Source organism: Columba livia, chromosome 1 (genome assembly GCF_036013475.1).
Source record: "Columba livia isolate bColLiv1 breed racing homer chromosome 1, bColLiv1.pat.W.v2, whole genome shotgun sequence".
Lineage (NCBI taxonomy): Eukaryota > Metazoa > Chordata > Aves > Columbiformes > Columbidae > Columba > Columba livia.
The window spans coordinates 96,423,670-96,447,479 of record NC_088602.1 but is presented as its reverse complement, the minus strand read 5'-3'; the positions used below and the strand labels follow the sequence as shown (position 1 = coordinate 96,447,479).

Below are 23,810 nucleotides of genomic sequence, written 5' to 3'. Positions count from 1 at the left end.
AGTTCAAGATCTTCCAGTTCACAATCTAGCCTGAATCTCCCCTCTTCTAGTTTAAAACCATCACCCCTTGTCCTGGCATCTGCTTTTGTCCTTTGACTACAGAGAAAGCCAGGACAATCATCTTAGTCTACATATGCAAGCTGGGAGACTGATAAGTTTTGACAACTTCTATTTCAGCACATACTGCTTCATATTGCATCATATTGCATACGAAGGGAACGCCGGCTAAATTGTCAGCTGGAAGATATTCCTGCACAAGGCAACCAGGACGGGACCAGGTAGGAAGCTCCCTACATACCAACCGGTACAATACCACTGGGGACTCAAGATGATGCATTCCTTTCCACACCAACTAGCACATAGATGGCATAATTACACTCAAGTTCTCCTTCTCTTCATGAGAAACTTTAGAGTGGGAAAGGACAATATCTCAGAACTAGTACAGCCACATATATTAACAGTAAGCAATGAAGGAGGTTTCTAAGACAGTGAGATTTACCTTAAGTACATTCCAACTGCATATGCACACAGAAATGAGTAATCCAGTGCTCCCAGTAACTGTTTGTAGTTGTTCTTATCTAAGAATAATTATCAAAACAAATTATCAGCTTAAATGGACCAATAACTTCCCAACTATTTTTACATATTACAAGAAAAACGTTAGTGGACATGCACTGACATTTAATTTTCAATGGACACTTTTAGACTTAAGTATTCATTTTGCAAAACACGTATTATTAAAAAAACCCAAACAAACCAACCTCCTACAACTGACCCTTTTGCTGTAACGTATTAGGAAAACATCACAGAATGGTTGGGGTTGGAAGGGACCTCTGGAGATCATCTGGTCCAACCCACCCGCTAAAGCAGGTTCACCCAGAGCAGATCACACAGGAATGTGTCCAGGTGGGTTTTGAATGTCTCCAGAGAAGGAGACTCCACAACCTCTGGGCAGCCTGTTCCAGTGCTCTGGCAGCCTCAATGTAAAGAAGTTTCTCCTCATACTCAGACAGAATCTTCTATGCTTCAGTCTGTGCCCACTGCCCCTCACCCTATCGTTGGGCACCACTGAAAGGAGTCTGGTCCCATCCTCTTGACACCCACCCTTGAGATATTTGTAAAGCATTTATGAGATCCCCTCTCAACCTTCTCTTCTCCATGCTGAACAGACCCAGCTCTCTCTGTCTCTCCTCATAAGAAAGATGCTCTAGGCCCCCAATCATCTTCGTAGCCATCACTGGACTCCCTCCAGTAATTCCTTGTCCTTCTTAAACTACATTTGTAGGTCCATTTTTAATTTCACCTTATTCAAAATAGCATTTTGGAAGAGAAGAAACACCAGCTATTAACGAGGTGGCTCCTTAAACAAAAGAAAATCCAAACTTTAACAGACTCTATAGTAAGTGGAAAGATGTGTTGCAAGTGTTTCAAGTCCTAACAGTCAAAATGGCTAAAAAAACTCCATCATGATATAGGCTTTCAAGGAATCAGCTTAATATGGTTTTGTTTGATTTTTTGAAATGGTTATAGCCTTTTGCATTTAATTTTCCAGCTACTCCTAAGGCACAGAGATAGAAGTCTTGTTTAAAAACAACAGGTTTCTGCTCTGTACAGCAAGTGACCATAATCACAACTAAATGGGACTTGCAGGCAGGATGGAGGGAACAGGAATCTACCCAGACAGAAACACCAAATCTAGTTTCCAGAGACCTGAACTCATACCCTGTGTATTTGCAAGGAACCACAATTCCCATTGACTCTGAGAATAAAGTCATAGTCACTAAACCCTTCCTTCTTTCAGTGTTACTCCCAGCTTGCCACTCACGCTGCCTCAAAAACAGAGCGGAAAGAACAAGTCTAGAGTGCCATCCCAAAGGGGCAGCTTTGCAGTAATGTGTATTCATGAAAAACGAGGACACTGGAGCTCAGGAGTCTCCATTAAGAAAACTAACTAGTGTTTTAGATGAGCAAGCTCAGTCTCTCTTTGGTCCAAGATCAACAGCAATCAAATTTAACTTCGTCCCAATGTATTTAGAAACCTAAATAACTAAACAACTTCAGTAAACTGGGACTAAATAACTTCAGTAAACTGATTATGTTGCAGCAGGCAGTTAATACACAGATTTCTGTCCACTGAAAACCCAGGCTCAGATCTTTATCTTTTAACAGAGTGGGACTTCTTTTTTTTTTAATTTCTAATTGAAGAATAATTAGAATGAATGGCCAGATAGACTGGAGCAGACTGGCACATTGGCAGAATGTACTATTCTACTCCACTGACATTCTTGGTAGTGATAAAAGTGCCAATGAATGATTCAAAACCTCCATTAAATCCAAACACAATTCAATTCAAATTTAACTGTTAGTAGGCAAGTATTTTCCTATTTAAGTAAAAGGCCAGGTTCATAACCTATTCAGTAAGTTGTCAACTCTATTCCACAATAAAGTCTCACATTTTTCTCCATTAAAATGGGAAGAAAAAAATATTCTTTCTGGCAGAAACTCTGAGAAGTTTCAATTTAGATAAACACCAAGTAATTTCATTTAAATGATTGCTGGACCTTGAAGGAAAAAAGCAGAAAATTATAATGACTTCTTTTATTCTGCGCCCCCTTTTTTGCCTTAATAGACATTCTAAAGACAAATCCCATTTTCTGACTGAAAACTGATCTACTGAAACCATCTCATAGCTATAACAGGTAAAATAACACAAGTTGTTTAAGTGACTTAAAGTAAGAAAGACACCACAGAGTAAGTCACAACTTAACTTTCTTTGGGAAAGTCAATGAGAACACTGAAAACAAAACACTCCTCCCATATACATCTCCTGAATCCCCCCTCACATGAAGAAGAATCAGCAAGAGGCAAACAATCTAATTATGAGTATCAGCTCATTGTTTTGAAAAAACAACAACAAAAACCAACAAAACAAACAAACCAACCCACAAAAAAACCCACCAAACCAAAAAAACCGACGCTTACCAAATGGCTCCCAACCACACTGAGATACATTAGACAGCTTTTTGACAGGCTGAATCTGGGCAGCATATTCTTTGTAGGAGCTGAGTTGAACTTCATGTGAAGCAGCGCAATGTTTATGAAGCTCTCCCTGATACGGAAAGGAAATTTGAAACTGTAAAATTAACTTGTGACTGTTAAATGCGATACAATAACAAATTTAACAATTCTAGCTCTACATGAACCCACGTCAAACCAAATGAAACCAGTAAAATTGTTAGCCATCATTAACTGCTTGGTAGTTTGCTGGGTGAAGCCACCATTGCAAGACAGAGTAATTATGTGGTTAGAAACAACATGCTATAGTGAACTGGTGTTTTAGCTACTGCACAATTTCAAAATTCTTCACTACCATCAAGCTACTTTGCCCACTGTTACTCATCGGTTATTTAAAATAGCATCCTGGGAGATTTGATTTGTGTTTGGCAAGTTATACAGGCCGAAGATTAGACTAACAAACCCAGAATTAGATAATATTTTGCCAGAAGCTTCATTGGGAACAGGAGAAATTAAAAAAAAATATATATATATATCCCACAGAGTCTCAAGTGTACAGACAACTAGTACTATGATGCTCAACAGTACATGGAACAGTCTTGTAAGTGCCAGTAGATTTTTATCACCTTTGACTCATCAGTCATGAGCAACTTTTCTCAAAGATATGAATGTAAACCTGTAAGCTCTTAAGTATCTATAATGAGACTAATTCACACGAATATCTTTAGCATAGGCACAGCTGTTTCAAGTGTTAAGGCCAAAGATCAGAAGTTTACACAATATTATAGGTGTGGGCTCACTAAAATTTATCAAGTAAATGTCACCGTGTACTAACTTCATCAGTATCCCAGCTTTCAAACCAATCCAAGTTAAAGTTTAACACTGCTGTCACAAAAGGAACTGCTGAAAAAGATGACTACTTCCGTGTTTGATAGGATTAGAAGGATGTTTAAACAAGGACATAACCTTGCTTACCTTAACTATACTAATAGGTTTCCTTGATAAATGGAAGCTGGCGTACAAGAAGAAAGTGAGAGAGAAAATGAAGGCTCTGTACCTACAATATAGAAGCAAAGTATTTGAAGATTATTTAATTCAGATTTATTTTTAGCTTTAAGTTACACAAAAGTATTACACAAGTCATTGACAACCTTGTAACAGTGGAAGACAACTTTTTCCCCATTCTCTAACAGCCAGAGAAACCACCCCAGCAGTTTCTCTGCTTTACAACATCTGCTCTGAGCTGGCTTTGGGGGGCAGCTGGGTACCACACCCCTATAGGCAGGACCACAGGGCAGTGCTCTGGAGCCCACAGCACTGAACTGCCTTCTTTGCAAGCTTCCTTTAGGAGCTGTTCAAAGGCAGTTCAATATTAAACACACCAACAATCAGATTTCACATTTCACTGTCTCATCTGTTTTTCCCATATGATTAGAACATAAACAATGGCTTGGTGAATTGTCAGTTTTGGTACTGTGGGTTATTACTTCTTTCCTTCCTCACTGGTTTTAGGATTTTGTTTTACTTCTCCCTTCCTGTGTAACAATAGAAATCAGCCATTTCTAGAGACAGACTAGGGGACTGACACTGACTGTGCGTACCGTCAGCTGTAGCACACGGACATAATTAACCAGCTTTGAGATTGGGAAGGAATTTTCCCTTGTACCTCCACTGTCATCCTTGGGTCTTTCTGCAGTTCATCTGAATTAAATAGGCATCTCAAACTCCCTGTCACAGCAAGCCTTAAACAAAGATAATCCCATCTGTTCTGTTCTCTACCTGCAGCATGTTTCAGTTTTTCAAGAAGGAGAGTGTTTTGTGGATTTGTGTTTTTAACAATACACAGAGATTGGAGTGTATCTACTGGCTGCTTGTAGCCTTGACCCTAAAATTCACATCTGTAAACAAAAGTACATAAATACATACAAAGATTTGATATCACACAGCCTACTATGGACCCTAATTTTAAATTAACCTCTTTAAATCATTCTCTGCCCTATAAACTTCTATCTACATAACAAGGGTCTGGTTTTACAGTTCTGGCATATTCACAGAGACATTAAATAGAGAGTGAGTTATCCCACAAGTTGAGTTATTTACCACCATAACTGAAAACATCCTCACAACTGGTAAAACTGAAATGACTTTATCCTTGCTGCTTTACTAGAGAAAGCATGTAATATAATTGCTCAAACGGGAAGCACTTGGTCTTTCATTTGTTATTTTTTTGTTATTCACACACAACTGCCTCAGAATTCTATCTCAGAAAGCACAAGAACTGGTGCCATCCAACTTCCAAGATTATTTTTTTTAATATTACAGTAGCAGGACATAAAACCGTATATTATACATCCAATTATGAGGGAGAAAATACAATTCTGGTTAAGAAAACCTCAAGCACCCCTCCCAACTAAGAGTCTGAAAATACAAATCTGAACTGCATCCCTTCAAATACATACCTTGCAAAGAAAAGGAAGAAAGGCTTTATTCTGTAGCAAACTTAAGTAGAAAGGGTCTGTCTTTTTAATCATCACTTTTTAAATTTCAGCAATATTTATTTACTATACAACCGACTATATTTTCTTGCTGTATATATTAAGCAGTGAAAAAAAGCAAAAATAGACCAAGGCAACAGCATCATCGTCCCCAGACACAAACTCACATAACCCAAAATAAAGATCACCACCACACTTCCAGACTTACCACTGATCCCGTGAAAATGAAGTGATGAAGCGAATCCCAAGAGGAAGCTGAGCCATCTACTCTACAGCTGGCATCAAATTTTAGGTGACACAACTCGTGACAACGTTATCTGTCCTTCAGAATGTGTTAAAAAGATCCTCCCAAAGCTGCTGAGCTGATCTCCCTGTAGTGTTGGGTGGTTTTTTTTTTACCTTCAGTCACGACGTGGCAATTGTTAATTGCTGATCTTCAAACAGGAGAAGCTGATAAGTAAATATTCTTATCAAGTTACTGTAATATTTTTTAATAATAACATTTCAATCAGTAATTATCTATTTCAGAAACAAGTAATTACCATTACTAACCCTCCAGACAACAAAAATGCAATGGAGAATTTTAAGCCAATATAAATCACAGCCTTTTCTGAATTTTATAATGTATAATCTACTTTGAGAAGACAGCACAGGGGAGACAAGGAAAAGATGCACTTAGAACATGATTCAAAGCCAGCTGACATCAAAACACTCTGCCTTTGTCTCAGAAAGACTACAAATAGGTAATTCCCCACCGCACGAAGATCTATTTTAACACATCGGAAACATCCATGAAGTTGAAATTTGTTCAAAAACTACTGTAGTGTTGTCAGCCCAGAACAGATTCTTCCAGTTTGAGCGGTGCTGCTGAACAATGCCGCCAGCAAGACATGACCAGCACTTTCTCTTCCAGCCTCATTTCCCTGTCCCAGTATCAGTGCTGCACAAAGTACCACATTGTCAGAAGATTTGGAAAAGCAAAAAAAAAAAGTTATTCCCACCACCTGAGCTCCCTACACAGTCATCCAGCCCCGAGGAGAAGGCAGGCGTACGTGTGTACCTGACATGAAGGGAAAACTGAGACTGTGGCAGCATCAATTCAGTTTGGTTTAAAATCTTGCAGAGCCCCTCCTGTTTCTTCAAATTCAGGCAGAAAAAGATGCACAGTACCCTTTACTGCAGGTACTGCAGCAGGAACTAGCTGCACTGTTATTTCTCAGCAAGCCTGAGCCAACTGTTGAGTAAGATGACAAAAGGCACTGTAGGCAAAAGGTGTGACTGCAACTCAGGCGTGCAAGCCAAGCCTCACTCCCTGTGTGCTAACAGCAGAGCCACCCCAGCAGGATGCCAAATAACACACCATGGTCTACAACATAATCCCTGCCCTCCCAGTAGCCCAGTGGCAGCACCAGCCACAGCCACGATCCTGATGGGAAGCTGGTATAATACAGGACTAGCTCTCCTGGGAAACAACAGGAGGAGAGCTACAGCAAAATCTCCTTTGAGGAAAACACACCTGCCAAGACCAAGGGGTTTGTCTTAACCTGGGAATTTTGGACACTGGCAGAGGGCAGGCAAAGGTGTGATCCTCTCTTCTCTCATCTTTCTACAGAAATCAAAACCACTCCTCCTCCACCAGCTGAATGACAACACCATACAGCATCTGTTGCATCAAAACTGAAAACTTGAAAGCTTCACTATCTACACAGGCTTTTTCCCCAGGAATGGAGGAAAACTACCACCTCTTCACTTAACAGAGTCTTCCATCAAAAGATCAAGGGTCTGCTCCCATATGCTTACACATTTTTGTCATACCTTTAATTTTTCCACAGTATCCTGGTTCAGCTTGACACCTCCCTCCCCTAAAACTGAATTGACTTGCTAATCTTGTTTGGCATGTTCCACCTCCTCCCTCTTGCCCCGAATCAGATAACTGGTTGTGCAATTTACCAGCAAACCAGCAATCATTCCCATCCAACATGAGCTTCCTACCTCCTCCCTGAGACTGCAAAGGTTAGGGAAAGGGCAACCCTTCACCCCTCTCCCAACCCCAGCTGCAGGTCCCTGTCTCCATGTCAGACCTTGTAGTGATAGAGTGATGGTTCAGGTGGCTCATCTATCAGAAAACCCACCCTGAAAAACAACTGATGCAAAAGAGAATATTAACTCACTCTCTGGCCACAAAACTAATATGTAGAATGAATCCAAAGCAGTAGCAGCATGAAGGCAGGGACTAAAGGTGGGACTGCCCCTTACAGCCACAGCCAGCTAGTTAGGTCAGCTGCACTCTAATTTCAAACAAATAACTGCTTGTCAATAATTTCATGTTTGGCTGAAATGAGCTGTGGATAGCTCAAGTGGGAGAAGAAAGGTAAGAAGAGGTAGGCACAAGCAGCCCAGCAGAAGAGTGAACTTTTCTTCCAACAGTAACAGACCTGTTCCAGGGTGATCACAAACACCATCTCCCCTCACTCACAGTTATCCCAAACATCAAAACTATTATTTAACTGGTTGTCACATCTTAAGTGAGGTAACACTCATTTATGGGAAAAAAAAAGTGAAAAACCGAAAAGGAACAAAAATCTGAGGTCATAAACCTCTTTAAACAGTTCCCTTAAAATATAATGGGACAAGGTAATTGTCATCACAGAAAAGTAATTGTTTAGCAGGTTACTATTTAACAGCTGTCATGTAAGCAGAAAAAAGGCTTCACATATCTTACAGAGAGGTTTCAATGCCAAATGGTCACACAAGGTTGCACATCTGTGCACCTGCTGCACAGATCGTACTCACACCACCTCCTAACAGCAACCTGGCCGTAAATCCAGAGTCACAAAGGCGACTGGACTACCAGCAGCATTGAGGGAACTACAGCCTAACTCTGTTTGACAGGAGCTGATTTCATTTTACCTACCGCAGGCACACAGACCTGAGTTTCTCATTTACTCGTCAACAGATTACCTCTGCCCTCATATATCCATAAGTTCCTCTGACATTCATGTGCTTTTAATAGGGAAATGAAACTTCCTCTACAAAACCAAAGAAACTTCTGGCAATAAAACTTGTGATAACAGGTTATAAAGACTACATCCTGCTGCAGATTCAAATGGATTTTAAAACCGAGCTATTCTCCAGAAATTACATTAACAGGCTACAACACATAACTGGTAGTTTACCAACATATCCTTTATATTTCCGTTCTCCTAATGAAGCCCAAGGACAAGCTCCATTTGAATCACCCAAACTGTTTTTCCGTTCTCTCATTTTCAGCAACTATTTTACCTGGCAATGAAAACAAACACTTTCGCTTCCTCCTTGCTGTACTGCAACATATAAAGCAATATCCTGGTACTCACTTTGAATCCGTATTTACCTTCCAAACTTTGCACTGCTTCTTCAGGCTTCCTGCTGCACTGGCTGAAACATAGCTCCCTCCCTGTTTCAGGAAAATATGGTCATTCGTGACTGGCATTTACCACTGCAAATAATCATCCTGCAAACCTTGGCTCAGCTGTGCTGCGTGCCAGGGACACAGAGAGAAGCTCCTGCCCCGCTGCGCATAGTTCCCCTGGAGGGCAGACAATTAATTCTGTGTATGCAGACGGGGGGGGGAGTCCTCATCAGGATGTCCCTTCAGGACTCAAAAGGCCTTTTAGGCACATGCAGATCTAACGCATATTAGGTTTAACGCCCAACTGCTCGGCACCTGAGCCATGAACTGCCAAATCCATCAGCTTTGGACCTGTAACGGCCATATTCCTTCTGTTTAATATAGAAAGCAAAAAACAGCTAATCCCAGCTTAACAACGTGGGATGAGAGAGCTCGTGAACACACAGCAAACCCACACCTGCGTCCCGAGACCCTGCGTGACCACCCGCCCCGCACCGGGGACGGCACCCCCGACGACCCGGTGGCAGCCGGGGCGGCCGCCCAGCCAGGCCGGGGACAGCCCCCCCGCACCCCGCGGGACCAGTCCAGGGGCAGGGTGCCAGCACAAGCCTGTCCCCCAGCGTTACCAGGGGCTGCGGCCTCCGGGAGCTGCCGCTTGCTGCCCCCGAAGAGGTTTCGGGCAGCGGAACGCCAGCTGAGGGCTGGTCTGTGCCTCTGGGTTACCACCGGGCAGCGGGACCCCGCCTGCAGCCGCGCACCCCGACAGGCACAGACTCACAATTGTCCCCTCCGCTACTAACTAAATCAAGGGGTGACCCCAAAACAATCCTCCCCGGGGCCCGGCTGGGGCGAAGGAAGGCGGGGGGGGGGGAGTCATACAACAAGCCCAGCCTCGAAGAGTTAAAATGGGGAAAGCAAGACAAAAGGAAAGAAAACGGAGAGCCGGGGGCGGTGGTGGCCGGGGAGGTGAACGCCTGAGTGCCGGCAGCACTGCAGCCGCCCTCCCAACGCCTCCGGCGGAGAAGAGCCGCCGCGCCAAGACACCCCCCGGCCGCCGCCACCCCCGAGCAGTCCCGCGGGGAACGCGGCCCCACACGCGGGGAACGCGGCCCCACACGCGGGAAGCGGCGGCGGCGACGCCCCCGCTCCGCCCCCGCCGCGGGCACGGCAGGTGCACGGCCGCCCCCCCGCCCGCCGAGCCTACCCGCTACAGCCGCTCTCGCCCTCCTGCCGCTGGTAGCTTCCTGCTTCCTGCCTGGCCTGCGCCGAGCCCGGCGGGGTTGCGCGGCCGGGCGCGGCTGCGGATCACCGCCCGGCCGCGGGAGCTGCGCGGCGGCACCCGCCTGCCCGCGCCCTTCCCCGCCGTATCGTGGCGCAGGAGGGCGCCCCGCGGTGGCGGGGCGGGCTGCGCCACGGCTGGGCTCGGCGGGCAGCGGGACACACCGCTAGGGTGGGACGGGCCGTGGCGGCCGGTAGGAGTCGCGCCGCGGGCCGGTCCGTGCGGGCAGCGCGCCCCGCAGAGGCTACGGGCCGCGTCTGTAACGGCGGGCGCAGCCTGCGGAGGGAACCGCGGCCCGGCCGCCCTCGCTCCCTGGGCCTTGCCGCCGCGGGGCTCAGGCGGCGGCTCCTCGGGGGGGACCCACCCCAGCCCCGTCCCGCTGGGGAGACAAAAGCCACTCCTTGAGCTGGCGCCGCCCGCAGACCTCGCCGACCCACCTAGCACCCCGGCAGCCTCCCCCGTGTTCGAGAACGGCGGCTCGGGGGCGGCCCGGCGCCGTTGCCCGGCATCCCCAGGCCGGTCCTGGCCGCGGCGGGTGTGCACAGGTGCGGTACTGCAGCGCTCTCGGCTGCCCGCGTGAGATGCGTGATACTTCTGCTGCCAAACCGCAAATGTTAGGAGATCACGCACCGGGTCTTCCAAAAAATGACGGAAAAAATCAGTGGCACTCGTAGAAAAAATTATTTCTTTATTTTATTTGCCTTCTGGTGTTCTCATCCTGCAGCGCATTTTCATTTTCAACAAACGTATATGTTTCAAAGCTCAGTTATTTATATAAATGCATACTCGCAGCTGTATTCCTCTATCATGACCATCTCACCAGTGCTGGTAATGCCATGCTTCTACTTCATCCAAAGCTGAATAGCTGCTAACAGTTACCACGTGCAGGTTTTAATTTATCTGTACAACTGTTTGTCCCTTGTAGAGTATCACCTGCCTGGCACAAGCCACCCCCTTAAGGCACTCACTAGAATGTTTTGGTTTGTTTTGTCTCTTCCTTCTCTTCTTGCACTGCCTATGCTGGTAGTTCCAATAAAAGATACTTTGATTCCCTGTATGAAATTACTTAGGCCCCACATTTCAAACACTTAGACACAGGCTCAGCTTTGGTCCATGATCCCAGTGGCATTTTCCTTTACTTTCTCCAGTCATTTGCAGAACCAGGGTGGCAAAGTTTCACCAGGCCATTGCAATGGGTGGGTGTTAGAGCAGCTGTTGTTGATTGCTGCTCAGGCTCACATCCTTCTATCTGAGGTTTGTAAGTAGTGAATCAAAGGTTGGAAAAAAAAGTCTTCACTTTAGTTCCCCAAATGCTACAAAGTTCTCACTCGAAAAGCTAATGCACTGTTCTTGATTAGCGGCAATCTAAGGAGATTATTTTTGGTTCACAGATAAAAGCCAAAGCCACTACTCAGCATCAAAAGGTCTTGCATTAGTTCTGCTTTTACAGAACCATCATTCAGTATAAGACGAGCCACAGTTTCACCCAGTGTTTTGGGGAAAGGACAGTGCATAGTGGCTTTTGGACAGTACAGTCCTGTGTCCCTTGTGAATCCAAACAAAAAATCATGTACCCCAGACCCCCATCAGCTCAGCTGAAATGGCTGATGCTCTGGGCAGTAGGACTGTTTTTAGCTGACTGTTAACACTTGGAGGTGAAGCACAGACAGGCATGTCTCAGAGCTTCTTAAGCTCTTCACGTTTGCTGTCCCACATATGATGGTGCAAGAAGCGGACAAGGAAATACTTCAAGCCTCTTTATTCTTCTAAGCAGGCTTATCGCAGAAATACCACTGTCTTATGGAGGGGGCATTTGTTCTCTAGGGTGGAAAAGCACACATTAAGGTCAGATATAGATGAGGTAACTACAGACAGAGCAAAGCATCTGTGCATATTGATGTTTGTCATTTCTTCTGTATCAGCCATTTATCAAAGACAAAACTAGACAGAGAATGCTCCCCTAGGAAAAGGGATTTGTGTGAATCATGTGGCTACACTTCTGCAGCAGCACAGGAAGGCACCCAGGCACCATCTATTCTGACTTGGCACAGGCACATGCAAAAATGAGGCTTTGTCTCTTTACAGCAGAAAAGGTCAGGCCCATGGCAGTGCATTTGTTTATATACATGATTAGCCATCTCAAATAATCATGACAACTGTCATCATCCTGTAGGATCCTCTTTTCTCAAAAAAAAATAATAATTATTTTGTCTTGGCTCTTTTTAAGTTACTTAAATAATTTAACCTTGCTTGAGTATCTTTGTATTTTCAGTTACAGGCAACTTGCAAAAAGCATGAGCCAAACAGCCACAAACTCCCCTGATATTTTTCCTACTTAAAGCAGAAACTGCATCTCCCATTAAAATAAAGGTCCCTCCTCATCCATTCCTCTGACATCATTGGGACCTGCTGGCTGCCACACTTGGCACAGCTGCTCTCTCTACTGTGCCAGTGCTGGTCACCAGCAGCTCCAGCTGCCAGAAGCCGTCAAGTAAGTGAGAACACAGAAGGAGCAGCGTGAGCTCATGCCTCTGGTTACACAACAGCCTCCTGGTGTACAGTTACCAAAGGAGGACCAGATGTCTGCCAGAGATAAAAGGAAGTCCACAGCCAGGAGTAAATGGTTAAAAAACAGAACACAAATAACATATTTTAAAATAACACGTAATCTAGAGCCTCATAGAGAAGAACAGGAAGGACATGTTGCCAGTTCCTTTCTAGAACGAAATACAAATAAAGGATATGGTCCTGAAAATGGTTGTATTAGGTAGGAAGCATGGCAGTAGCTTGGTTTTCTAAGCCTCTGGCAATGTTCATACTAGAGGAAATAGAAATAGGTGTGTTCTTGTCTGCAAAACCAAACAGAAGTAAGACTTATGAGTTGACAGATGCTTACGTATGCTTCTGCTGGTGCTCCTCTCAAAAAGATAATCTAATTTCCTGGTTGACAATTAAATTTTACTTCCAGTGAAGACGAGTGGTGCTCTTAACTCCTCAAGTCCTGACGTTCAAACTGCTTTGAAGTCAGTGGATGTCAGCATAGTCTTTCCTTTGCTGAATAGGTGATGCTGGGTGACCAGAGGTCTGAATGCAGACTTTTGCATCCTTTAGCTGATTAATGTATTTATTTTCTTTCCAGTAAATTGCACAAGTATATTTTATGATTCATAATTGCACAGATGGAAAAGGCTAATTTGTTTAGCCACTGAGTGATCTCTTTGTATTAGGGGATCAGAAAAGTTCATAACCTCTTTACATATGAATGGATTGTTAAATAGTATTTTACTATATTAAAAATCAATATTTATTTAGACTTTATTCCACACAAGTAGCAGGATTCTCAGGACTGGTATAATCACAGCTTTTACTCGCCTTCATTAGTTTTACATGCTTTGTTTTCCCAACAGAGCAGCTGGGATATTGTATAAGCAATTCACATCAACACTGGGTGCAATCCAAATATAACCTGCCACTGAGCTACGGCAGACAAAAAAAAATTGTTATCCAGAAGGGCCATAAAAGAAGGAGGCTGTGAAGGTTATGTCTGTATGGCTGGGAGCAGACAGGGGTAGCCCTGCTGTGGCCACACTTGGAAAGGGCTGGAGGTGAGCCAGCTGTGCTCGAGGAGCTACAGAGCTGAGTTAGCACAGGATGTCCTGCCGGTTGATGAGAAATTTTAGTGCCGGCACAGCGCCATGCTAATATGACTACATATTTTCCCAACCGGTACTTCTATCACACCTAGCTTGCCAGAAAGCTAGTGAGAGTTGGTAGCTTTAGGAAAACAGGCCAGCAGATGAGGCCACTTTTCCAGCACAACCTTTTCCCCAGCCAGAGCAGGACGGTACCTGACCACTACAGGCTACCTATGAATTAAAAAACCTGTACCATGTGGAACACGGAAGGGGAGGGACAGTAGAACTGCCTCCAGACCGCCTACGTAAAGGCAGATATTGCTATGACTGCAAGAGACATGTAGGAATAATGGCAATTATTTGAACCCTGGGAGCTGCCTATCAGTTGATGGTTCCATTTGGAAAAATGAGATCGAGGTGTTGACAGTATGCTACTCCAGCTCTCCCCAAGGCTTTCCAGAGGGGTGGAGAGTGGAACTGCTAAAACACTTTGTGCTGTCTAAGGAAAGACCTGTAAAAATGCAGTTATAGCAACAGTGGTGTCTATGGGGTAGGATCTACTGGAGGGAGTCCTGGCTGGAGCTGTGGCAGGGTGACCTGTTGGTACAAGGATCAGTGGCCCTGTAGCAAGGTTGGAGGTTCCCCGGTTAGAGACCAAGATCAACTCTTATATCTTCAGCCACCTGGTTGCAGAAAAATAAACAAGAATGTACTGAGAACACAGAGTTTAAGAAAAACGAACAAACAAAACCACAACCAAACTGTATTGTTATAAATGGAACCTGTAAAACAATATATAGACCATCTTCCATTGCAAAAGAAGAACATCTACTTTGAGGAACATATCTTGAAGAATTTATTTCTGCTTCCAGCAGGAAATAGGAGTTTCTCTTGCCTTTATTTCTGCTCTTCTTAAGTTGCCCAGAGAGCTGAGAGGAAGAGCAAGAAGTGGCTACAGAAACAATTGCTAAGGAGTAAACAGAATGAAACGGGCAGGAAGACTACTGACAGACTTAATTTCTCCTTGCTTGCAGACTTGATCACTGGAAAGTAGTTATATGAGAAGGGAGGACTGAGGCATATTTTAGTAGAAACCAAATACCAGAACAGTTACAAATACTATGGTAAAACAGAAAGCAGACCATAATAGAGAGCTGACACTAAAGCAATTGCCTTGCAAGTCATGTACAAGAAGGTGAAGTACAAAGGTATTCGAGCTGACAGGAATAAGGAGGCAGCAGATTAGTCCCATCTACTCTAATGGTTTCCTTCTTCTCAACTGAATTAATTCTGAGCTACCAGGTTAGGACTTGAGATGGTATGGACAAAAGGATTGGACTGATTTAGCTTTATAGCATTACAAACTATGCTTAAATAAAGAAGCTTAGGTTTGGGGGTTTGTTTATTTAATGAAACAAAACCCACTTCCCAAGTAAAGCAGAGAAAAATGTAATATTAACACTGCTTTATTCTTATACTGACCATATGATACTCTTTCATTCCAGGAATGCAAACTTCTTTCTTGGCAGCAGTAGTAACGCTGTCATAAAAGTATAGAGAAAAGACATTAGCAACAATTTCCAAAATGGAATAGAAGTGACCCATATCTGTTCCTATTTCACTTTAGTACAAAGGGAGACCCATATATAAAAGAAAAACTTGAAAATTTTCCCATATGTCTGAAGAATGGAATGTGCTCTGTACTTCAAAATGAGCAGTAAGGTCAGAGAAATGGGAGGGGGGGTATAAACACAGCAGAATGCTTTCCCTTGGATAATTTGCAGGAGGGAACTGAAAGGTTATATTTAACCAAGATGCAAAAAAAAATATTACTGGTATTTCAAGAATGGCTTTCACACAAACTTTTCTTTCCTAATCATCTCGCCTTCAGGATATTCCAACATTAATGGTACTTGGAGAAAGCAGTTGTAAACTGAGCGGCTAGAAAGGTCATTTACTTGTTCTTCTGGCTTGGTTTTGTGCACAAATAGAGGCTATTTTTACTTGGTTTGCAAACATACTAAGCAGCTTTCATTTTGCCTTAAAAAGAATTGTGCAGAGAAAAGTTCCCATTTTACAATGGATTTTGATGTTTCAGAATCTGGCATCATTCGGAATTGGGGGTGTGGAGGACACTGCCGAAAGTCTTCCCCTTCATAGCACAGGGTGAAGTCCAAGGAGAGCCAGGAGTGTAGCGGGTCTCTAAAGTGCCTTTTGGCCATTCCTCCCTACAGGTGCTCTCTGGCGAAATTCAAAGTGAGGACCTGCAAAGCAGGACAAAAGGACAACCAGGGCTGTCCTCTCTCACAGGAGGCACCTAACGGTGTCCTGTGCCTCGCCGCTTTTTGCTTTTCTATGTCATTGTCTTTCCCTGTTTGTAAGAACGTCCAGCAGCAAGAGCTTTGGGTTTCTCTGCAGCTGCATCCCCATATGGGGCTTCTGCTGAAACTGCAAACCAGGAGCTTCCCCAGGGCAGCCCACAGCTGTGGCAGCTTCTGCCGTCTCCTGCCAGGGCGACTGGCAGCCGATGCTGACAGATGCCAGCTGAGCCAGCAGCGAGAGCTGAGCACATCCTCAGAACAGCCGCGGACATTCTCAGGCCTTTTGGCAAATGAAATTTATATATAAAATCAGCAAGACCTTAAGAATATTTATGGTATTATGTCAGTGCTTCAACAGAGGAGGAAAAAGAACAAAATAAGGATGACAGCAGCCCTTCTTTCAATACTAGCATATGTAAAGCTTGACTTTAATCTGACATTGAAACACACCCAAATGCAACTGGAAGACCAGAAGCTACAAAATACATCCTCCTTGTTGTTAATTATATGCATCCATATAGTCTGTAGTTGTCCTCATAAGACAAGTTTCTAGGTGTAGAAAGCTTCAAACGATGCCTTCTGCATTTAGGTCAAACTATGTGATCCTGACACACAGACATTTGTGCAATCTGCCACTTCTAGGTTCAGAGCAGTTTAAATTTTATAAAGCAATAGTTCCTGGCTGTTTCCCAAGAGAAGTGAACTGTTCCTCCTTCAGGACTGAACACTTAGTGATAATTAAGGGGAGAGTATCTGATGGCTTGCCACTGTGTCCTGTTTGCATCACAGCTGTCCCCAGGGCTACGTGAACTTTGAAGTCAAAAGCCATATCTGGTTATTTTTGTCATTAACAGGGAGCACCTCCATCTGCATCCCAAACATATTTTCCCTTACAACTCTGAGCCACAGTGTCTGCTTAGAATTAATATGCCGCTCACAGCCCAAGTAACCAGTTTTATAATTAGAGACATTATCTTATAATAGATAAAATAATTTAGCCATCCTTAGGTGAAAGAAGGAATTGAGGCATCATCAAGAGTGAGAAAGAAGGAAATGAGCAGGCTGTATATCAGATAATATGCACTCATATCCAGTTCTGCAGGAGGTAAGCAATCAGAGCAGTATGTTGCATGCTCTGCAGTTACTTATTATCAGTACGGCCATTATGCAAATTAAGCTTCTCTAGTCAAACGCTGGAATGTACAGGAAAGAGAAATAGCCATCCAATTTTGAGTTAATAAATGTATAGATTCTTAGAGCTCTGGCAGCTAAGAAAATTTAATTTCTGTGTTCTTGTTTCAAACAGAAAGTACTCTCAAATTAGTAACTGGGTGTTAACTCGGAAGGCCAAACGCTTCCTATGAGCTAAGAACATGATGGTATTTAGCAATAGTTCTCTTTTCGTTTTCATCTTTGCCGATCTGTAAGCAAAAAGATACATATCCAAATAAGTGACACATCTTAATAAATAAATAAGTATTATTTATTTATTATTTAAATACTGGCTATTTAGATTCCTGCCTACGAAAACTAATATATCTTCATATAAAGACAACCCTGTTTTTCTTCTGGTTCGCGTGCTAAAACTTTGACCTATGGTATAAGGTGACCTCTCCCATGTTTTCCAACCACTTGCCACTCCTTGTGCTACCTCAGAAGCGTCACCTCCTCTGCCCAGTGCTATTTAGCTAACAGCTTTTTACCACACGTACCCTCACAGGGCGCCTCCTGTGAAACCTTGGCTATTAAACTACTGTGCAAAGTGATAGCGAGGGGATCTGCCTGAGTCCTGCACCACTGGCAGGCCCTGAGTCCCCCCAGGCTCCTGCCTGCACTGTGAAGCTGCTGCTTTGCAGAGAAGTGAAGTGCCACTTGCCTTCACCAAACCAACTCGTCCTCCACATCTACAGGAGGTGGGCATGAGCTGTGATGCAGTCACCAACAGCTCCCTTAGCCAAGGCAGATTTTTAGGGCATTTTCCTCTGCAAAGAATAACAAAGCACTATGTTGCAGAGAGGCAAATAAGATAATTTTGAAGAGTGATTGGCTTTGATTACAGCAGCTAACATAGGAAACATTAAAAAAAAAAAAAGTTACATGAAATGCAAAACAGGTCTTTTCCATATGGGGTGTTATTATTGGTTTATATGGACTGAGGGTGGCTATCATGTATGATCCTCTCTCCTGTTCCTTGTGAGCCACTCCCTTCTTGGCCTTTTGAGGAAGGAAAGCCCTCTCCTTAACTCCCAGCATTGATTTAGCTGCAGTCATGCTAGTATGGGAAGCTCTTGACCAGCTGAGGTGAGTGAACTTGTCATCAGAGATCACTGCTGAGGATGACTGAGTAGAGGGGTTTGGAGAAAAGTCAGAATACAGATAATTTCCTACATATTAAGATAATTGAGAATTATAGTTACTAAAAGGAGTAGAAAAAAAATTAGTAGAAGTAAAAGTAATTGTATATGTGAAAGCAGAAGATATTTAAGTGATGTAAAAACTGGACTGACTCATCATTCTGCTATTTCACCAGTAACTCTCTTAGAACTGCACAGGGCCCCTGTCACCACAGCAGTTCAGTGCAACTTAACAAAAGTCATGCGAGAGGTAACTCGCACTCCCTGCATTCATTTATTCAGAAACACAGGATTTTCCAGCCAAGACAACCCAGTGGTTTGATGACTTCCAGTGCCTAAGCTCCAGAACCGACTTGTGGTAGAGCATTTCCCGCCTCTGTCCTGGCCCCCAGTTCACCCATATGGACCATTCTGCTGCTCTTTTCGTAGCAAGCAAGGGAATCTCTTCAAAGCGCCCCAGAATGCAGAGCCTGACCACTAACAATACTACAGTGCCCCAGGCGTGCTGGTGACAGCCAAAGCAGGTTTCAGTGACACCTCTTGGTGAGTACACGTGTGTCCTCTGCCTGTGACCGTGCCACGGGATGTACACCGTCAAGTTAGCTGTGGGATTCCTGTCAGATTTCAGGCTGGAGCTGAATGCCGCTGGCCTCCTGGCACCCATTGAAGGAGTGTGCTGAACTTCCAGTAGGATTCACCACGGGGAAACATCTGGTCTGTGGAGCAGGTGAATGAGGCTCATCGGACTGAAACTTGTAAAATAGAAAAAGATCCATGGACTGCAATTTATGAACATCATTAAACGTGACGAACGAAAAAATCTAAATGCAGGAATGCTTTTAAAATCTAAAATGTTGCTTACAGGCCAAACCAGCCAAACTCCTGAGAGCTCTTGGAAGACCTAGGAGTCCTGGTCTTATCTCCAATGTTAGTCGCCTATCTCAAGATCCCCAAGGCACAGGTCGGGCAAAGCTCAGCGCCAAGAAGCCAAGAGGGACATCAGCGCCGAGGGAAGGGCGGGTTGCTGCAGCCCTCTCCGGAGTTCCGAGCCCAGAGCCACCAGGCAGCCCGGGAGGCCGCTTAGGGAGGCGGGAGTCTCCAGTTCCGATAACACCGCCGGCCACCGCCGCTTCTCCTCAGCGGCGAGAGGGCGGGGCGGACCCGCTCCCCGCCCCCGTCCCGCCCTCTTCCCATCCCCTTGCCCCGCCCCGCCGTGAGGGGCGGGGCCGGCCGTTGCTCTCAGCACCCGGGACAGCAGCGCGAGCCCCCGTCCCGCCCTCCCCTTCCCCACGCGCCGTGGTTGCCACGGTGACGGTGACGCCGCGGCCATGTCGGACCTGGGCTCTGAGGAGGCCGAGGAGGCCGAGGCCGATTTGGGGGTCCGGCGGGCCGGTCGGGGTGCCGCTGGCGGCTTAGCAGCGCGGGGTAGAGGCGGCCCTGCCCCGTCTCCCGGCCGCCGCCGCGGGCGCTGGGGCGGAGCGGGGCGGAAAGCGGCCCAGGGCCACGGGCGCTCCGGGCAGGGGGTGGGGGAGCGCCGGAGGGGAAGGGAAGAGTGAACGTTACCGGTCTGAAATACCGTGTACTGGCCGTGCCGAGCCTGGGATAGCTGCCGAGGCGCTTCTTCCCTGGGCGCAGGGGTTTCGGACGTGGGGCTGTACCATTTTGCCTGGGACCTGCCTGACTTTCTCCACTGGACAAAAACAAGTCAGCCATATTTTCCAGTAGCGTGTCAGGAAGGGAAGGAAAGCCTCTGAGTGCCAGGGTCTGATGAAAGTGTTTGCATAAGCAGTGCATCTGTTGCCCAGCTGCTCCTGCAGTCTCAGATTCAAGCTGAGCTGGAGGAGCTTTGAGCAAAAGACCTGTTTTCCTCTGCCTAGTTAGCTTAAATTCAGTCAGGTCTAGCCGTCTTATTTAATTTTTTGTCACATTTGATCAGGAATATGACGGTGAACGCAATGCAGAAGGTGAGCGACATGGCCGTGGGAAAGCTCGTCTACCCAATGGTGATACATATGATGGAGAGTATGAACGCGGTTTCAGAAATGGACAGGTGAGACAGTGATAGGAGACAGTGGTTGTGTGTATGTCTCTATAGTTCTGTTTGGGCACTATATTGAAACAAGCGTGAGAACTGACAAGTATTTTGTCTATACCAAATATCTTTCAGGGGACCTACAGATTTAAAAATGGTGCTCGCTACATTGGACAGTATCTTCAAAACAAAAAGCATGGCCAGGGTATTTTTTTTTATCCAGATGGATCAAAATATGAAGGTAAAATACTGAACACAGTTGCAAGGATTTCTGTAACTGACAGGACACCTTCTTCCTCTCCCCTCCCCTGAAATACAAGGAGTTAGGTGAATTGGAGAAAGTATTATTTTAGGAAGACAAATTTGCTACAAAATGTTTTCTTTTAATTAATTTTTTTTCTTCCCCCCCCCCCTTTTTTTTTTTTTTGACTACTATAAGCACTGAGGAGTGTGTTTTATTTTATTTATGGGGATTTATTGATTTTTCTGAGAAGTGTGGTATTTAGTAGTGGTTTATTCTTGCCATCTTGGTAGAAGAGAGTATAATTACTTATTTCTGAGTGATGATTAGAACCACAGACTGTGTTCAGTATAAAGTGTTTTAGAACTTTATTAGGTCCATCCTTAAAACATAATCTACTGATTAGAACACTTAGTCAGGGATTGGGATACCTCTGAAGTTTGAAGAAGCTGAAACTTGCATTGTTTCCCTTGTCCTAGAGAGTAGTACCCAAAGCCTTCTGAATATCAGTTAAGCTTCAAGGAACGATATTTTCCTCCTCCTTTCCAAGCTGGGCAAGAAAGAACATTAACATTGTGAGAGCTAGAAGCAAAGGGCAAAAAGAGCAACTCAGTTCTTGCCTCACAGGACTGTATCCAGCTGTGATTGCTTTTTTTTGTTTGTTTTTGTTTGTTTAAGTTTGAACAGAAGATTAATTAAGACACACAATCTAGCATTTTTTTGAGTACATATGTCCCATGACTGTCAGGACAATTTGAGCAAATGAGTCAAATTGTAGTAGTCCCCCTTTTCATTTGAGTGGAAGTGTCACATTATCTAATGAAGCTGTAATACTTATTACCAAATTTAAAGATAGGTGCAGGATGTTACAGGGCTCCTTCTGTTCATCACAAGATAATGGAGTAGACTGTGATGGACAAAATGTGTTTGGAGTGAAAGGAAGATCAGGCAGCTGCCAAAATATTTGCAGAATGGGACAGAGAGAAGAAAAAAGATCAAGAGCTTAGTTTAATGAATGGTAAGGAATCATAATGATGTCATAGCTTTCTTTTCCTTCTCTAATAATTTGAATATGATAACTTCACAAACTGACCACCGTATCACACTATGAAATATACTACGTCTCACTCTGGTTTTGTTGTGTTCTCATTAAAGGAGACTGGGTGAATGACCAGAGACATGGCTATGGACAGTACACATATCCAAATGGAGACACCTATACTGGAGAATGGCGTGACCACAATAGGTTTGTTTCATTCTCACAATGATGTTTCAAGTCACCCAATGGCATTAAAATGTAAAGGTTATTTTCAAAGTGTGGCTGATTGCAGCCAATCAAGTGCTACTGGATGAATTTGGCATTTTAGTCCAACTTGAATCATTTCATCTACTTGAATAATACAGTTTAAATACCTTAACAACATCCTAAATTCTTAATATTCAGTAATATAAAGCAAAATTATTATTTTCTCCTTAGGCATGGGCAAGGTACATATGTCTATAAAGACACAGGATCTAAGTATGTTGGTGGTTGGGTAAATGGAAACCAGGAAGGAGCGGCTGAACTTATCCACCTAAATCATAGATTTAAGGGCAGGTATTTGAATGGAAATGTAAGTGTTCTGCAAAACTCTCTATTAATCTGAACGGCTAGCACAGAATTGCCTTTATACGATCTTTTTCCACTTAAAATAAGAAGCTAGGCTCCTCACCTTTTCTAGTATTTCTTGTACCATAAGTGTAACATATGACACTGAGTTAATCTGTAGACAGAATGTAGACAGAATGCCAAGTTTCTCTGTAACTTTGCTTTCAACTATATTGTTGTTAACTATTTTATGTATTTTGTAGAAAAGCATATTTTACATTTACATGCTTAGAATGTACTAACTTTATAGTTCTGCTGAACTTTTTGTATCTTTGTGCAGCCTGTAGGTCGTGGCAAATATGTCTTCGATATTGGATGTGAACAGCATGGTAAATACATACAAGCAGACCAGGTAACTGAAATAATGCAGATTATACTTAATATCAGAGAACTCAGTAAATCAAATCCATTGTTCAGTAATCTATAAAATGTCTTACAGATACTGATGTTAAAGTCAATCTAATGAGTCAAAAAATGGTTGTTTAGAAGAATCAGGACCTTCCACAACATTTGAAGTTTCAAACCACAAAAGAATATAGATGTATTTGTCTGTACACCTAGCCTGTATTTCACTTTGTTCTGAACACCAGAAAACAATTCAAAATATTTCTTCTTATATTTTGAATTGCTTGATGCTATGGATACAAATGGTAACTTTCGGCAGATTCATGTTTTGGAAATATGTCCCATTGTTGTCCTTATCCTCATAGGAGCTTATTATCCACAGCTCCTAATAATTGTAGGGAACAGCTGGGACTAGGGCCTATATTTCCTTCTCCTTCATGTAGGAATGTTTTGAAATATTTCTGATTAATATGATGCAAAATATAACTTAACATTGCTGGTTTGATTTCAAGAAAATATGCCACATTTTAAGGTAGAGCTTGCTACCTCTGTTGACAGACAGTATAGTTCCCATTACACACTCTGAAAATTCACCAATGCAGCAATTGTTTCTTAAGACAAAGACAAAATAGTAATAATAATAAAACCTATCATTAGTGCCAGAGATTTGCAAAACATGGAGACTGTTTCGCTTTTTTTGGCTTAACACAAGAGATCCTCAAATTAAGTATTAGATTCATATGAGTATACAAAGTAATGTGTATCTAGTATCCTCGGTTCATTTGGGAATTGTTGGATGTGCTGATTTTGGAATATTAGGCCATTGATGTGGAAGTTTAAACATGAATTTAAGAGCCCAAGGTTAAGCACTTAGCTTCTGAAAATCATTACTCTCAGGAACAAGAATTTATTTTCATGTGAATGTTGTAATAACTGTGTCAATCAAGGGGCAGTGCTGTCACTAAAGTAAGATTGTATTTTGCCTAATTTCTTTAGTTGAAGTAATTGCAGAACAAGGCCCATTTAAAGAAAATTCAAATAAATTAGTTTGCAG

At 43.6% G+C, this 23,810-nt stretch overlaps 2 protein-coding genes across 30 annotated transcripts in view; one reads left to right on the top strand and one right to left on the bottom strand.

Moving 5' to 3' along the window:
- The window catches only part of SLC37A1 (solute carrier family 37 member 1), a 41,213-nt gene extending 30,446 nt beyond the window's left edge, over nucleotides 1-10,767 (bottom strand). For 2 of the 23 annotated variants that reach the window (XM_065068740.1, XM_065068814.1), the window contains exons 1-6: nucleotides 10,106-10,499; nucleotides 8,884-8,946; nucleotides 5,719-5,960; nucleotides 3,991-4,072; nucleotides 2,983-3,109; nucleotides 500-578 (exon numbers count right to left, since the gene is read on the bottom strand). In XM_065068740.1, the coding sequence (XP_064924812.1) occupies nucleotides 500-578; nucleotides 2,983-3,109; nucleotides 3,991-4,072; nucleotides 5,719-5,774 (344 nt within the window). In that variant the 5' untranslated portion in view covers nucleotides 5,775-5,960; nucleotides 8,884-8,946; nucleotides 10,106-10,499. The other 21 variants (XM_065068849.1, XM_065068866.1, XM_065068759.1 and 18 more) reach the window with 21 other exon arrangements.
- The window catches only part of RSPH1 (radial spoke head component 1), a 98,713-nt gene that overhangs the window by 49,363 nt on the left and 25,540 nt on the right, over nucleotides 1-23,810 (top strand). For 4 of the 7 annotated variants that reach the window (XR_010473721.1, XM_065068967.1, XM_065068951.1 and 1 more), the window contains exons 3-7: nucleotides 20,427-20,540; nucleotides 20,658-20,763; nucleotides 21,919-22,009; nucleotides 22,241-22,376; nucleotides 22,692-22,763. Coding sequence is in view for 6 of the 7 variants with exons in the window: in XM_065068967.1 (XP_064925039.1) it covers nucleotides 20,427-20,540; nucleotides 20,658-20,763; nucleotides 21,919-22,009; nucleotides 22,241-22,376; nucleotides 22,692-22,763 (519 nt within the window). In the remaining variant the exon portion in view is untranslated. Of the gene's footprint in view, nucleotides 1-19,691; nucleotides 19,870-20,426; nucleotides 20,541-20,657; nucleotides 20,764-21,918; nucleotides 22,010-22,240; nucleotides 22,377-22,691; nucleotides 22,764-23,810 lie in introns of those variants that run through there. The other 3 variants (XM_065069001.1, XM_065068981.1, XM_065068991.1) reach the window with 1 other exon arrangement.